Below are 13835 nucleotides of genomic sequence, written 5' to 3' on the forward strand. Positions count from 1 at the left end.
AAAAAACTTAGCAAAGGTTGTTGCAGTTCAGAAAATACTTGACAGAATAATGATCAGAGCTTTAAGCTCTTGAAACCGATTTTCTTCAAATGTCTATTGCTTTATTTGGACCAAAATTTATAAACAAGTTGCTTTTGAAGATAAATGGTACAGCATTTTTGATGCAACTGCATCACTGCAACTGCAGTTTGAATCTATGGCTTGGAAAAAAAGTTCTTCAAAGCACAGGAGTTAAAACCCAAAGGACTTCAGTTGTATGTCTTTGCAGGATCTGACTGACATTTTTGGGTAAGGAAACTTTGTTCAATAGCCAAGCTGAGGAATTTAAGGTGAAACATGATCACTTAATCCAGAAGTTGAATGGCAGAAGGTTTCCCATGTAGTAGGAGTGTTTGAGAACCCCCACAAGAACTAGAAATGATATAAGAAGAGCTAAAAGTGTACTTGTATGAACTGGAAGGACTGTTATTTATTAAAAGAGATGTGGCTCTCCAACTCATTAGGTTTGTGGCCCCTATGTTTAGGGCTGTCTTAACTTTCCCATTCTAGAACCCTGCTGCTTTAAATTGCTCTTAATTTCCCAAAGCTTACACCTGCTGGGTTGTGCCAAGCCAGGTGAAACCAGAGGAAATTACTGAAGGTATTTCTGAAAGGAAATAGCAGTAAATGCTAGTTTTGGTATGGCACCACAGTTGAGGATTGGATGAATGTATTCACTCCAGAAAACTTTAAAATGTCCTGTTTTGGTGCTAAAGAAAACAGGACTGTATAGCTCTTCTAACTGCACGGGGATGGTTAAGCATTTCATTGAGCATGGTCATGCATTATGTCATCCCATCCAATGCTCTGTGCAGTATCAAAAAGATTTGCCAGTAAGCTTATGAGCAGAGAAAGTGCCTGTCTTTCTACTTCATTTGCAAAGGAGTTTTGACGTATTTGCCTCTTTCACTTCACGTCTGTTCCTTTTTAGTAGCTTAGATGTGCAACAGACTCTTCATCATATGTGAAAACTACATCAGCTTTTTGGATCCCAGAAGCACTGAACTATAGTCTTATTGGACCTATCGGTTTATCTGATACTAGGAGGAGTAAATCTATATTACTTATTGATGTCCACTACAAGAGACTATATTCTGTGCTTACACGTACATTGTTCCTTACTATTCTGCTCCCTCCTACACATATAGGCAATTGCCCTCCTCTGCTTTGAAAGGCCAGCCTCTCCCAGCACGCATGGAGCCTCTCTGAGGCTGCGAAGTTCAGATAATTAGCAAGGTCTCATTTCATGATGCTTTAGCGAGTAGTATTTGGTAGTAAGTATGTTAGTAGCTTCTCCATAGTTACACTATTACGTGTTTTTGCCAGTTACTGTGCTATTACATTTAAGAGAACTAAGTTAGGGCTGGGAAACCTTCACTGTGGTTCAGTTGACTGGGTATCTTCTTTATCATTTGCTATTGTGGTATTATAGTGTATTTTGCAGTTTCCTTATAATCTTGTGAGGGACAACTTTGTTTGGATATATATATTTTTTTTTTTAGTGGAGAAAAAGCATGTGTACCTTGTGAGTTTTGGATTGGCATATCTTGCCAGATGTTGGCATTCCTAGAACAATCCTAGGCTGGTGGCCACTCCAGTCAGTACTGACCCAGTGGCAATACCAGAGGATCAGGTGAAGAGTGGCTTGCTACATGCAGGGATTATATGATTGATATGCCTATGTGCCTGGGATTATATGATTGATATGCCTACAGAGTGGCTGGAAGACAGTGTAGAAGAAATGGACCTGGGGGTACTGATTGATGCTCGGCTGCCAGCAGTGTGCCCGGGTGGCCAAGAAGGCCAATGGCATCCTGACTCGTATCAGAAACGATGTTGCCAGCAGGAACAGGGAAGTGATTGTCCTCCTGTACTCAGCTCTGGTGAGGCCACACTTCAAGTACTGTGTTCAGTTTTGGGCCCCTCACTGCAAGAAAGACATTGAGGCCCTGGAGTGGGTTCAAAGAAGGGCGACAAAGCTGGTGAGAGGTCTGGAGCGCAGGTCTTATGAGGAGCGGCTGAAGGAGCTGGGAATGTTCAGCCTGGAGAAGAGGAGGCTCAGGGGAGATATTATTGCTCTCTATAACTACCTGAAAGAAGGTTGTAGTGAGCTCTGAGGGTTGGTCTCGTTTCTTCTCTTGTGCAACTGCTGATAGGACTAGAGGGAATGGCTTCGAGATGTGTCGGAAGAGATTTAATCTGGACTTTAGGAAATACTACTTCTCTGAAAGTGGGAAGGGCTGCCCAGGGAGGTGCTGGAGTCGCTGACCCTGGAGGTGTTCAAGGAATGTTTGGATTTTGTGATGAAGGGTATGGTTTAGGGAGAACTACTGGTGATAAGTGGATGGTTGGACTGGTTGATCTTATAGATCTTTTCCAACCTTCGTATTTCTGTGATTCTGTGGGATTCAGCTTTTTTTGAGATATCATGTTTTTCCTGGTTGAGAGTTCTAGGAGCATCCTGGGAGAAAGAATTAGATCGCAGCAGACTGTGCCATGGGCAACAAGGCAATAAATCTCTGCAAGATGTGAAAAGGGAGAAGTGTGTGTGCGTCCTGGAAATGTCCAGTTTTCTTCTGTGCATGCAAGTCACCATCTTTTACCACCAGCAACTCTGCTCACCTGCTAAGCATGCTGGGAGAGTCTGTAGGAGGCATAAGTTATTACTGCAGAGTACTTTGAAACTAAAACTTCCCATGCAATGCTTCTTTGTGGCTGGATAATGGTAAGGGGAGTTCTCAGGGCTCAAAACTTTTTGAACAGTTTGGAGGTTTTTGAACTCTTTCTTTTTTTTTTTGCTTCATCCCTTCAGGGCAGATGCATGTATTTTCCTGTTTGTTTGGTTTTTGTTTTTTGTTTTGTTTTTGTTTTTTTTTCCAATGGTGCTTCTTTCTAGTAGTTTTAAGTACATTTGTCTTTCCCGACAGGAATCAATTTGCCAGAGATAATGCTGCCTCAACTTATTCCTAGTAGTGATTTACCTTCCAGAGCACCTGTAGGAACTGGTTGGTTGAGCAAAAAATCCCTTTTTGTGCCCCTGCGAATTGTTCATCAAGTCTGACCTGCCAAACTGCGGGTCAAATTACTGCAGGGAAATCAAGAAGTTCTGGTCTACATGACTCCTTTCCCTTTTCTAAAGATACCAAACTTTTTGAAGGGGACTGCTCTCTTTTCACCTCCAACTTCCAACCTGCCTATCAAATATAATCATGGCTGAAAAAATTAATGAGTATGTGATAGTATAAGGCTGAGAATCCCCTGGCACTCCCATAAGAAAGGGAGCCAGATATTCAGTTTTGTCAGATCCTTCAAAGCACTGCTGCTTAACAAGGGATTTTTGGAAGCTGCCTTACCATCACTGAGGAAACCAATTTGCAGGTCGAGGGGAGCTTTATAATGTCAGTGAGTTATGACGTTAGAAAAACAACGTGAGAGCAGGCAAGCCAAGGTCCCCTCTCTTTGGGAATGGTATTTGCACATGTCTAGTGAGTATTCTGATGGATGAGAATAGAAGTTTTTGATTTGTGTGGTTCTGCAACATAGCTGGTCAGCTTCTCTGGACATATGTGTGGTCATCCTTGTTCCAACAAGATCCTCCTGGCTCAGAACAGGAACTACAGTAGCTGCTGCTTTCCCACATTTTGGTAGTTTCCTGAAGGAGTGTTTGCAAATTGTTTACTTCCCAAAGGTAACACTGGAATCTACATTTCATCAATGGCAGCAGGAGACAAACATGAAAGTGTAGAGCAGAATGAGCTGCAGCATTCATATTTTATCTTGCATAGTGTAACATCAACGTAGATGCTAGACAGCCAAAGGTGTGGTGCAAGTAGAACTTGCCCTGCTTTTTTTGCAAAGTTCTAACCCAAGACACTGAAGAGAAACTACAGAGAATGTCAACTAGAAGTACTGAGAAGGGTGAACAGATTTGGTGGAAGCAGTCGTGGGATTGCAAATTGGGGTGGACTAACGTTTTTTTATTTTATTAATGGATAAGATATTCCTCAGTAGGACTGAAACTTTGAAAGTTCTGACACGTGGAAAGAAGGTAAAGGAAGATGTCTGCCTTTTTAAAAGCTGTTTCCTCTGTGTCCTTGTGCTGATAATCTGTCCCAGGAATCCTAAAACATTTCACATCACACCTTCAGCAGCAGCTGACCTTATCGCAGTACCATGAATGAACATCCTTAGAGTATGAGTTACCAGCCTTCTTGGAGCAGCTATGTGCACACATTTTGTTAGAGCTCAATATCCTTTGGAGATTCACTTCTTGTGGCTGATTTTTCTGACGTCCTCTTCTCTCTCAGCTTGTGGAGAAACTCTGCAGGACAGCACAGGGAATTTCTCAGCTCCTGGCTTTCCAAGTGGCTATCCCTCATATTCCCACTGTGTCTGGAGAATCTCAGTGACCCCAGGAGAGAAGGTAGGTGACACGTGGACTAGCTGTAAGTGTACCATTCACTCCCCTTATGTGAGTTTTGCTTGAGATGCTAAATATTAACTGTTGCCAACTGTTGACTTCTGCATGCCTGGACTGCAGGAATGGGGTCTGTCCTGCCAGAGATGGGGGTCAGGAATTAGTGGCTCTGACAAGAGGTAACACTGGAATAGAATCCTCTTGTAGGTTTGGGCTGTCAGTTGATCCCAGATCCCTCTTCTCGTTTCACAGATACACCCTGCCTGGACAGTTTCCTCAGTTATTCAGCTTGCCACCTGCTAACTCAGATCGAGCTGATAGCTGACGAAGTGTTCTTTCAAACCAAGTGCTGGTCGGATGAGTTGGATAAAATATACTGACAAGACAGAAGGGAGCTGAGGAGTTGAGTGACATCAGTAGCCTGTCCCTGTCATGTGAGCATAATGCCTCTGTCAGGAGAACCCTGCTCCCAGCCTTGAAACACTGGGGCCTGCTGTGCATCAATCAGCTGCTCTGTCCACTTTTCAGCTCCTTTTGTTTTATTGATCTTCCTGTGGAAACAAAATCTGTCATTAATCCATTATGCCAACCCTTCAGGCCTTTCATGTCTTACTGGACTGCAATAATGCATGGCCTGACTTGGGTGCTTCTTGGCAGAACAGCTTTGCTGAGGACCGCCCTGAAGACGCACTTAGGACTGAGACTTGGAAGAACAAAGGAAAGTGCAGTTGTTTTGCTCCTGGACTCAGTTCTGTCATCTTCAGGCCTGGTCCTATATTGTACTGAGCTCTTGATGTTGGCTTCAGGGAGAGCTTTGCAAGGTCCCAAGAACAGTCCAGGTTTTGGAAAAAATTCTGTGGCAAACAATATATATAAGTTATTACACGGCTTAAATCTTGCAAGGACAAAAAAAAAGCCATGAGAATATCCATCCAGTGACTTCCAGAATGAAGCATGTAATCCTTGTTACAGGGGAAGGATGCCAGTGGGATAACGCTTTCTTGCTGAAATCTGCCCTGGAAAGCCTTTGAACATAATGTATGAGTGGCAGTGTCAGAATGTGGAAACTTGTCAGCAGAAGTAGCTATGTCTTACTGGAGATGTTTGTATAATGGAATAAATCCCAAGCATCTCCATTTTTGGGAAATATGTGTCTCTGTAATATTCACATTATTTAAAACTAAGTGTTCCATTTTTAACTTTTTTTTAAAGGAGACTTTAGTTGTATTTTACTAATTGTGAAGCAGTGACTGTGTGAATAACAAAATGTATAGTAAAATGCCATCTTCTGTCATGTACTGTATGGCATAATTACAATTCCTTGAGAAGCCTTTCCTTTTTTTTTTTGAGAAAAATTAACTTGAAAATCTAACTGGTTCTCCACCTATTTTTTTTATGTATACTCACTTATGCAACACTGTAGCAGAGATGAAATAGACTTGATTTTGAAGTAGCTCTCATTCCAAGGATAAGTGTGTAGTCTGTCCTTTCAGATCATGTTGAATTTCACATCAATGGATCTATTTAAAAGCCGGCTTTGTTGGTATGATTATGTGGAGGTGCGTGATGGCTACTGGAGGAAAGCTCCCTTACTAGGTGAGAAGCTGCTTCATCTTTAACTGGTTTTTTTTTTTTTTTTTTTTTTTTTTTTTTTTTTTTTTTTTTTTTTTTGTTTTTTTTTTTTTTTTTTTTTTTTTTTTTTTTTTTTTTTTTTTTTTTTGTGTGCTTTTAAAGCTTTTTTTTGGGGGGAAGGAGTGGGAGGAACAAAAAGTATCCCAACACCATAAAAAAAAAAAAAAAAAAAAAACTTTCTTTACCTGCAAGGAACCTGTGTCCAGACAGAGCACTGGTCATTAATGTTAGGTATGTCAGCACATTCTATGTGCACCAAATGATCAATGCTCCAGTCCTCTAGTAGCAAAGACTTTATTCCTTCCTTTTCTAGCTTGTGAACTGAGGCAGAGAGGGAAATGAATGAAAGGCATGGCTGAGATTAGAAGTGTGTGGTCTCTGGAGCTTGATGATGCGTTTTTCATAAGATTTAAATGGAACTATCAGATGGTAAGAATGAAGAAGACATGCAGCTCCTGTCCAAAGCTGCTGACCTTATTTCTTCTTAAGAATACAAATCAGAGAGTAATAGAACAGTTTGAGTTGGAGGGCACCTTAAAGATCATCTAGCTGCCACCCCCTGCCACGGGTAAGTACATCTTCTACAGGATCAAGTTGCACATAGTCCCATCTAACCTAGCCTTGAACACTTCCAGGGACGGAGCATCCACAGCTTCTCTGTGTAGTCTGTTCTGGACCCAGCACTCTGTACTTTAAGTCTCTGTAATTCTAGTGGGGAATTTATCTCTGGGCCCAAGGATTACTGATAATGCCTAGAATATCAAACTCTGCAAAGGCTCTATTTCTCCCGAAGATCTCAAAGTGCAGCTCTCCCTTTGTACTCTCTGTATTCATTTCTCTGTATCTTGCTGTCATAACTGCAAGTTGTCTGCCACCTAAGTGGGCAGCCAGAATTCTCACCTGCTTTTACCAGCTTTGCTGCTGGCTCAGATCCTGTCTTCTGACCACGTGTCTTTACATCTGAAAATTGTAAAGACTACTTCCATTTGAAAGTTAAAAATCAATCAGCTTCTACCACCACCAGTTTCACTAGAGTTGAGGTGCCCGGGCTGCAGCATGTATCTAGGCTAATGTGAGGTCAGTGGGGCAATGGAAATTTAGGTGCCAAGTTCACCTTAGCCCAAGGGACATTCCAGCTGTAACACAGGATGAAGTTCTTAGGTTGGAACTGTACTGCTCTCTACAGGTCTCTGTGGGCCTGTGTTTCAGTGTGGAGTTGGCGGCTGTTTTTATTACTTCCTGCCTGTTTTGGGGTTGGCAGCAATTATTGTTTTCTGTTACACATGCTTCAGGTAACATTGCTCCAGTAGCTGTAATTTCAGCCCTTGTTACTTATTTTTTTTCTGGCAAGTAATTTGAAGGTATTTCAGAAGCCGAGCCACCTCCCTTTCACTTTCATGCAGGTAGACTTGTGAGTGTTTCCATCTGGAATGAGACACTGGTTGAAGAGGCTCCTGCAAGGGGCTGAGCCCATGAAATTAGCTCAGCAGAGGCAAACAGACGGCAATTCAGCAGGGGGTGGGGAGAGGGATTAATGTGAATTGTGAAAGCATGGACTTCTTGCAGAGGGGAAAAAAAAATAATACATGTGCACTGCATATTTTCCCAGGGTGAAAACCTTGCCTTTAAATGTATAACATTTTATGAATGGGCCCTTTATCACACTCTGAGGAGTTTGCTCATTCTAGTTCCTCATCTGTTTCCTCTCCTTGACACCCTTGTCAAACTGCAAGTCTAAATCCAGGAGGCAGTTGCTCAGTGACCCTAGAGGAAAGAGTTTTGCAGCACTGATGCTGTTTGTTAGTATTCTTTTTGGTAGCACAGATGGGAGATACAATTATGCTGTATGTATGTTATGCCGTATGCCTGTGTCGCACTGCCCAAACAGTGCTGGGTAGCTTTGGTACACAGGCTAAGGATAGAATTGCCAAATACAGCTCGTGTCTGGACTGATAATTGAATGAAGGACTCTACGAGGGGAAAAAAAATTGGTGATGAAACTGCCATGACTCACTTTCCATGCATTCTTATTTCCCTTTACTGCGTATCACAGGGGCAGAACACTCACATCCTTGAAGGCCATGGGCATTCTGAGGCTGCCAAGTAGTGAAGATAGGGTAAGCAGAGCCAAAAGTGACAACCATCTGATTGTAGGCAGATGACTACACAGGGGGCATCTTGGCTTTTAATGCACAGAATTCATGTCAACCACTCTGCCCTTTGTATGTAGGAAAGCAGCAGCCTTCTCTGTCCACCAGTAAACAGGACTCAAATGATCTGTTTCCTTCTTCAGTGCAGAGAGCACTTAATGCAGCCTGCTAATGTGAACTAAGATACTATTTTATCAGTAAGCAATTACCCAGGTTTTCACTTAGACAAGGATGTTCAAAGAAGCCATTCTCAAGTTTCATAAGGCCAGGATCAGGTTCCCTGTCACCACTGCTGTGACTGAACTTCTGAATAACTGCTCTCTGCTTCTGTTAAATTCGACTTAGGGATTCAGTTGGACGAGATGCCAGTTTTTGCTCTGTTACCCTGAGGAGCCTCTGTCTGGGACAGGTAGAGAAGCACTAGAACAATTTTAGGGTTGTTGAGGTTGTTCAGGCTGCTCTGGCAGATGCCTTCTGCAGCTGCTCCGTTCCAGGATTCTCCATTGCTGGCAAGATTCAGGTATTTACCAATGCTGATGAATACCAGAGAGCAAAAAGGGCACTTGATCACAAATCTACTGAGTGAAAGAGGCTGGATGACTGCAAAGGTTTAACCAGAAGGAGGTTTGCTAGGAATAAGATCAGAGGATAAGGGATTTTTAGTACTAGCAACAGGATGAGCTGTGTTGGTGCTGTGGGAGATCTGCAAAATCCTCTTTTCAGTATGGTTACATCCCACCTTCCATTTGACTTGTATAGGAATTTCTGAGGCTTAGTAGGTAGGAAGGACAGATCCTTAATGTCCCATCTCCAAAAGGATGGTGGATAGTTCTCCTCTATCAGCTCATTTGTCCAGTCATGTGAATCAAAACAGGAACCCCTCTGAATTTACTGAGGCAGCAGATGTTGTGTCCATAATAACTGAATTCTGCTCCCTGCAGAATTCTTCAATTTAATAATTGAAGAGAATATATATTAATGTGGGGGGAGAGAGAAATTCAGAAACATGAGTGGTGGAAATGAAAGGGTGTCTTATACAAGCACTGCTCCTTTAACCACAGACTGTCTTTGCTTCCTGGAACCACAGGTGCCTGCTACCAGTGGCTGTACTGCCTGGAGATCTTGATCATCTTTTTCCTGCCTTCTAGGTAGATTTTGTGGTGACAAGATCCCTGAACCAGTAATCTCCACGGACAGCAGGCTGTGGATCGAGTTCCGGAGCAGCAGTAACATCCTGGGCAAAGGCTTCTTCGTGGTCTATGAAGGTACAGCCTTTAGTTAGTAGTGTATTGCATTGCATGGAGCAGTCAAAACAGGGCACAAGGATTTACGGGATCAGTAGGACTTCTGCTTCACCATTTAGTTAGACACAGCACCCGCTCACGCTTTCATGGGGATCAGCAGAATTTGTGGGTTGTTCCAGCAGGTAAGATATGGCTCTTCTAACTGGATTATCATAATTCCTTTTGAGGAATAGAATGGCAGCACAGAGCAATGGCTTCCAGTCATAGGCCAGGGTTCTGTTTGCACTAACCCACCCCTGCAAGCAGCAGTGCTCTGTGTAGCAGGTGTTGCTTCTAGTAATTTAACAAAGTTCTGTTTCAGATCTTATGTTTTATATTACTTAATGCAGGTGTTTCTTGTTTCTTAAATGCAGAGGCTGCTCTTTGGTTTCTTGTGTGTTTTACTTACAGAATATTAGAAATTAGCATGGCAGATTTTCTGTAGATCAGGTACTTTGGAAACTTCTGTGACAGTGGGATGCTGAGACAGTTTTAGAGGAGAATGCTACCAAAGTCATTAGTGAATCTCATCAAGTAGTTCACTTAGAAGGCACCTATAGAAATAAGCAAGTCCAACTACCTGACCACTTCAGAGCTAGCTGAAGGTTGAACTGTTTTGTTGAGGATGTTCTACAAATGCCTCTCTTTAAAAATAGTTACTGCAGTAACTGAAAATTCCTGATCTTAGTCCTATAACAGTGCAGGCTAATCTAAAGCCTCTGGGATGTCTCTGTTGTCCACAATTAGACTATGAATAATTATTTCCTTTCATTTTCTATTACTGACACAGCATTAATGCAATAGCTGTGGTTACCAATCACTGAAGTGAGTTTCACTCCTATTTGCTACAAGTTCACCTGCTGTTCTCACTATTATTTTTTTCACCATTACACTGCACATCTGTAGTGTTCTTTTCCAGAACAGCTCTGTAGTCTGTAACACCCACACTCATTACTCAAATACTCGTAGGTTCTGACCTGTTCTCCATATATTTCTTGGGGCATTTTTACATTGATCTCCAAAGTATATTCACGTGCAAAGCCACTGACCACATCAATACTAACAGTAGCTTTTGTTTTGAAATGCTCTAACAGTAAATGTTTTTTTACCCACTAATTTAAACGTCCAATCTTTTTGCATCTCTTCCTTTCTGTCAACATAGACAATACGTTTTCTTGAAGTGGTCTCATGTTCAAATTCAATCTTATGAATACGATCGCTTAAAGCTATTTCCCAAACAGCCACCGAATCTGTCGTCTTCTGTAAGTGGCTGCACCAATACTTCCACAGGGCTCTCCTCCCCGTTGCTGTTTTGAGCCTCAAAATCAATAACATTCCTTTTCCACATACGCTTATTTTTGACAGTAAAGATTTTAAAATATGTAAGGGTCTTCATTGTTCTCTGGACAACAGGCATTTTCTTGGAAGAATCAGTCATGAGTTTAAACATAACTGTCCTGATGATGCATCATGTTTCAGTAGCCACAGGAACAAGCATGGCTTTGAAAATACAGTGCTGAGTGTCCAGTTTACTCGTGAATAATGGTACTAACAGAAGGAGGCAAAGAAAATGCAGGACTGTTGGGGAAGTGCAAATAAAGCATATGAGGATTTCACAATCATGTGGAGCTTTTCACAGGAGAAATATCTGATTTCTGCAGGATCTGCTATCCCAGAGACGGAAGTAGCTTGCCAGATTTTTTTAACATTTCTCCTGAGAAGCAGCTGTTGCAGCACCATGTGGTTTGTAACACCCCTTTTGTGGTAGCTTGTGGGAATTTGCACTAACCAGAATAGTGAGTTCCTAATAGACTGTTTTATTTTGACCTATTGCTTTTGTGGACTAGTCAACTTAGTTCTTACCAGTGGAGAATAGCCCACCATATCTGTTCTAATTTTTTAAAGGACAAAAAGCAAGGGTAGGACTGTTCTTAGGAAACTACATCTCTGTTCTTCATCATAATGTATTAATATGATATCTTGTTTTATACTGATAAATTACACTGAAAGATTTTTTTAATATTAACTACATCCCAAGGGTTGAAAAACTTGTTTATCTGGATAATTTTTCCTGTTTCTTGTTAATGAATAAATGACCCCTACAGGTTGGTCCAGTAAAGATGAGCAATGCTTACTTCATATGAAATCTGAGGAGAGCAAGCGAAAGTGCAGCGTGCATCTAGTTGTACTTTGCGTTCCTCTGATTAGTCATATTTACCCTCTTGCTGTTAGCATAAGCACTTTTCAAGGCTCCAGCTTTTTATGTAATTTTTTCATGTAAGCAATTTCCCTTTGAAAAGGTAGGAAATCTGTTGCTAAGCCTGAAAGGCAAATACAGAGTATGAGTGGTGGAAGCCAGTTTGTATCACTGATGGCCCATTTCTTAATTCTTTTCTTAGCTCATTCTTGTGTTGTTAAAAGGACGGGTAATAAGATTGTTAGCATCTCTCCAAATACTTTATTTGCTGAAATTGGAGAGTTTTCAAAAATCATCCTTAATAACAATTTCCCACTGATTCAACTGCATGTAGTATCTCATTTATTTCCTCCATTGTAATGTAGTTTACTCAGATGATTTGTGACTTCTGTGTTTAGACAGTACGTGTAATTTTTTATTTCCAAGGGAGGCTGCCCTGAATTCTCTAACTTTCTGTTAATTTTTGTCCAGAAGTTCTGTGTTTCTCTTAGTTCCTCTTTCTTCTTTTGAAATCTTCTCCCTCACATTTTGAAAAGCAAAAGTGGGTCTTCAGACTGCTTTGCTGAGAGCACAGGTAAACTCTTGTGCATTCAAACTTCACTGGGAGCTGTATGGGTGAGGACTGACTTTTGGGTTGGTTTCCTCCAGTTCTTAACTTTAAAGTTTTAAATAGATGGGAGGAAAGATGTAGAAGCATGTAGCCACATAACAATTATTTTTTGGTAAATCACATAATGTGGTGAAAGTGTCTACATTATTCCTTTCAAGAAATTCAAGATAAAGAAGATGCTGGTGGCTTTGCTTTAAAACACTGCTAGCAGCCCAGAATTTATCATTTCTGTACATTGCTCAGGCTATGTCAACAGTCTCATCCATTTAGCAGTAAAACTCTTCCTGTGTAGTTAAACACTCAACTGAAATTCAATGGGAGCTATTGCAATGGGTAGAGAGAATATTGTTTGCTGTCTGTTTTATGGCTATTAAAAAATAATAAGACTTGTCAATTCTCTCCTCTGTTAATCCTCTTTTTGTTTGATAGGGAGGTTCCCTGGAGGGTCATAGAATCACAGAATGGTATAGTTTGGAAAGAATGTTAAATATCATCTAGTTCCAACCCCCACCTTTGGTAGAGCTGCCACACACCAGATCAGGCTGCCCTGGGTGCCATCAACCTAGCCTTGAACACCCTCTTACTAAAGAATTTCTTCATCTAACCCAAATCTCCCCTCACCTTATTTAAAGCCATTCCACCTTGTTCTGTTGCTACTGAACCATGTAAGAAGTCAATCCCCCTCCTTCCTACAAGCTCCCCTCAAGTACTGGAAGGCGGTAGCATGGTCTCCCCAGAGCTTTTGCTTCTTCATGTGTGCACCAGAATGGCCTCTTGAGTGTTGCTTGATGAACAGTTCAGCTTATGCTTGTTAATATCGCCATCTCGAGGCTGGATTACATCTGCAGCTTTTTGTTTGGATTTTTTTCTTCCCTTCTTTTCTTGGTCCTTATTGGTGTTTGCAAGGGTTAAGCAGTTATGGAGGTGACCTGGAGTGTGAAACACACAAATCCACAGCATTTCTATGACCCAGTGAGTTCACTTTGTAAAGAGGTTTTACAGCAAGATGGGAGACACTTTCAAAGATGAAACACTGGATTTTGGAAAACCTTCCATGACGTGTGTTGCTTTTGTGGAACAAGTACTATTGATGCACATTTGAACGGGGAAGAAGGCTACGTATGGAGTTTTGTTTTTTTTTTTACCTAAGAAAAAGCTTACAATCACATGGTTTTGTTGCATGTTTTTTTATGAAGCTATTTGTGGTGGAGAAATTCGCAAAGATGCTGGCCAGATCCAGTCTCCTAATTATCCAGATGACTACAGACCTTCCAAAGAATGCATCTGGAAGATCACAGTTTCTGAGGGCTATCATATAGGAATCTCATTCCAAGCATTTGAGGTGAGAAATGTCTTTGCAAGCACTTGAATAGGTATTGTTTCAGCTCTGTAGATCCTTTAAAATGAAAAAGGTGTAAATAATTATATTCAAAACAAACAAACTTTTCATCTCTCCTCACCAGAAGTTTGCTCAGAGATTTCAAAGCCAACTTTTAAATTTTCAATG

General features: G+C 41.3%; 1 protein-coding gene and 1 pseudogene across 18 annotated transcripts in view; one reads left to right on the top strand and one right to left on the bottom strand.

The window, feature by feature from the left end:
- Positions 1-13835, top strand: part of TLL2 (tolloid like 2) — a 94499-nt gene that overhangs the window by 59217 nt on the left and 21447 nt on the right. For all 18 annotated transcript variants that reach the window (XR_006168698.1, XR_006168699.1, XR_006168700.1 and 15 more), the window contains 4 exons: positions 4347-4462; positions 5950-6052; positions 9387-9503; positions 13525-13670. Coding sequence is in view for 12 of the 18 variants with exons in the window: in XM_042817943.1 (XP_042673877.1) it covers positions 4347-4462; positions 5950-6052; positions 9387-9503; positions 13525-13670 (482 nt within the window). In the remaining 6 variants the exon portion in view is untranslated. The remainder of the gene's footprint in view (positions 1-4346; positions 4463-5949; positions 6053-9386; positions 9504-13524; positions 13671-13835) is intronic.
- On the bottom strand, positions 10227-10856 carry LOC122159833 (annotated as a pseudogene).

This window comes from Centrocercus urophasianus, unplaced genomic scaffold (assembly GCF_019232065.1).
Source record: "Centrocercus urophasianus isolate 14NV4802_14NV808 unplaced genomic scaffold, USGS_Curo_1.0 seq_17, whole genome shotgun sequence".
In the NCBI taxonomy this organism is placed as follows: domain Eukaryota; kingdom Metazoa; phylum Chordata; class Aves; order Galliformes; family Phasianidae; genus Centrocercus; species Centrocercus urophasianus.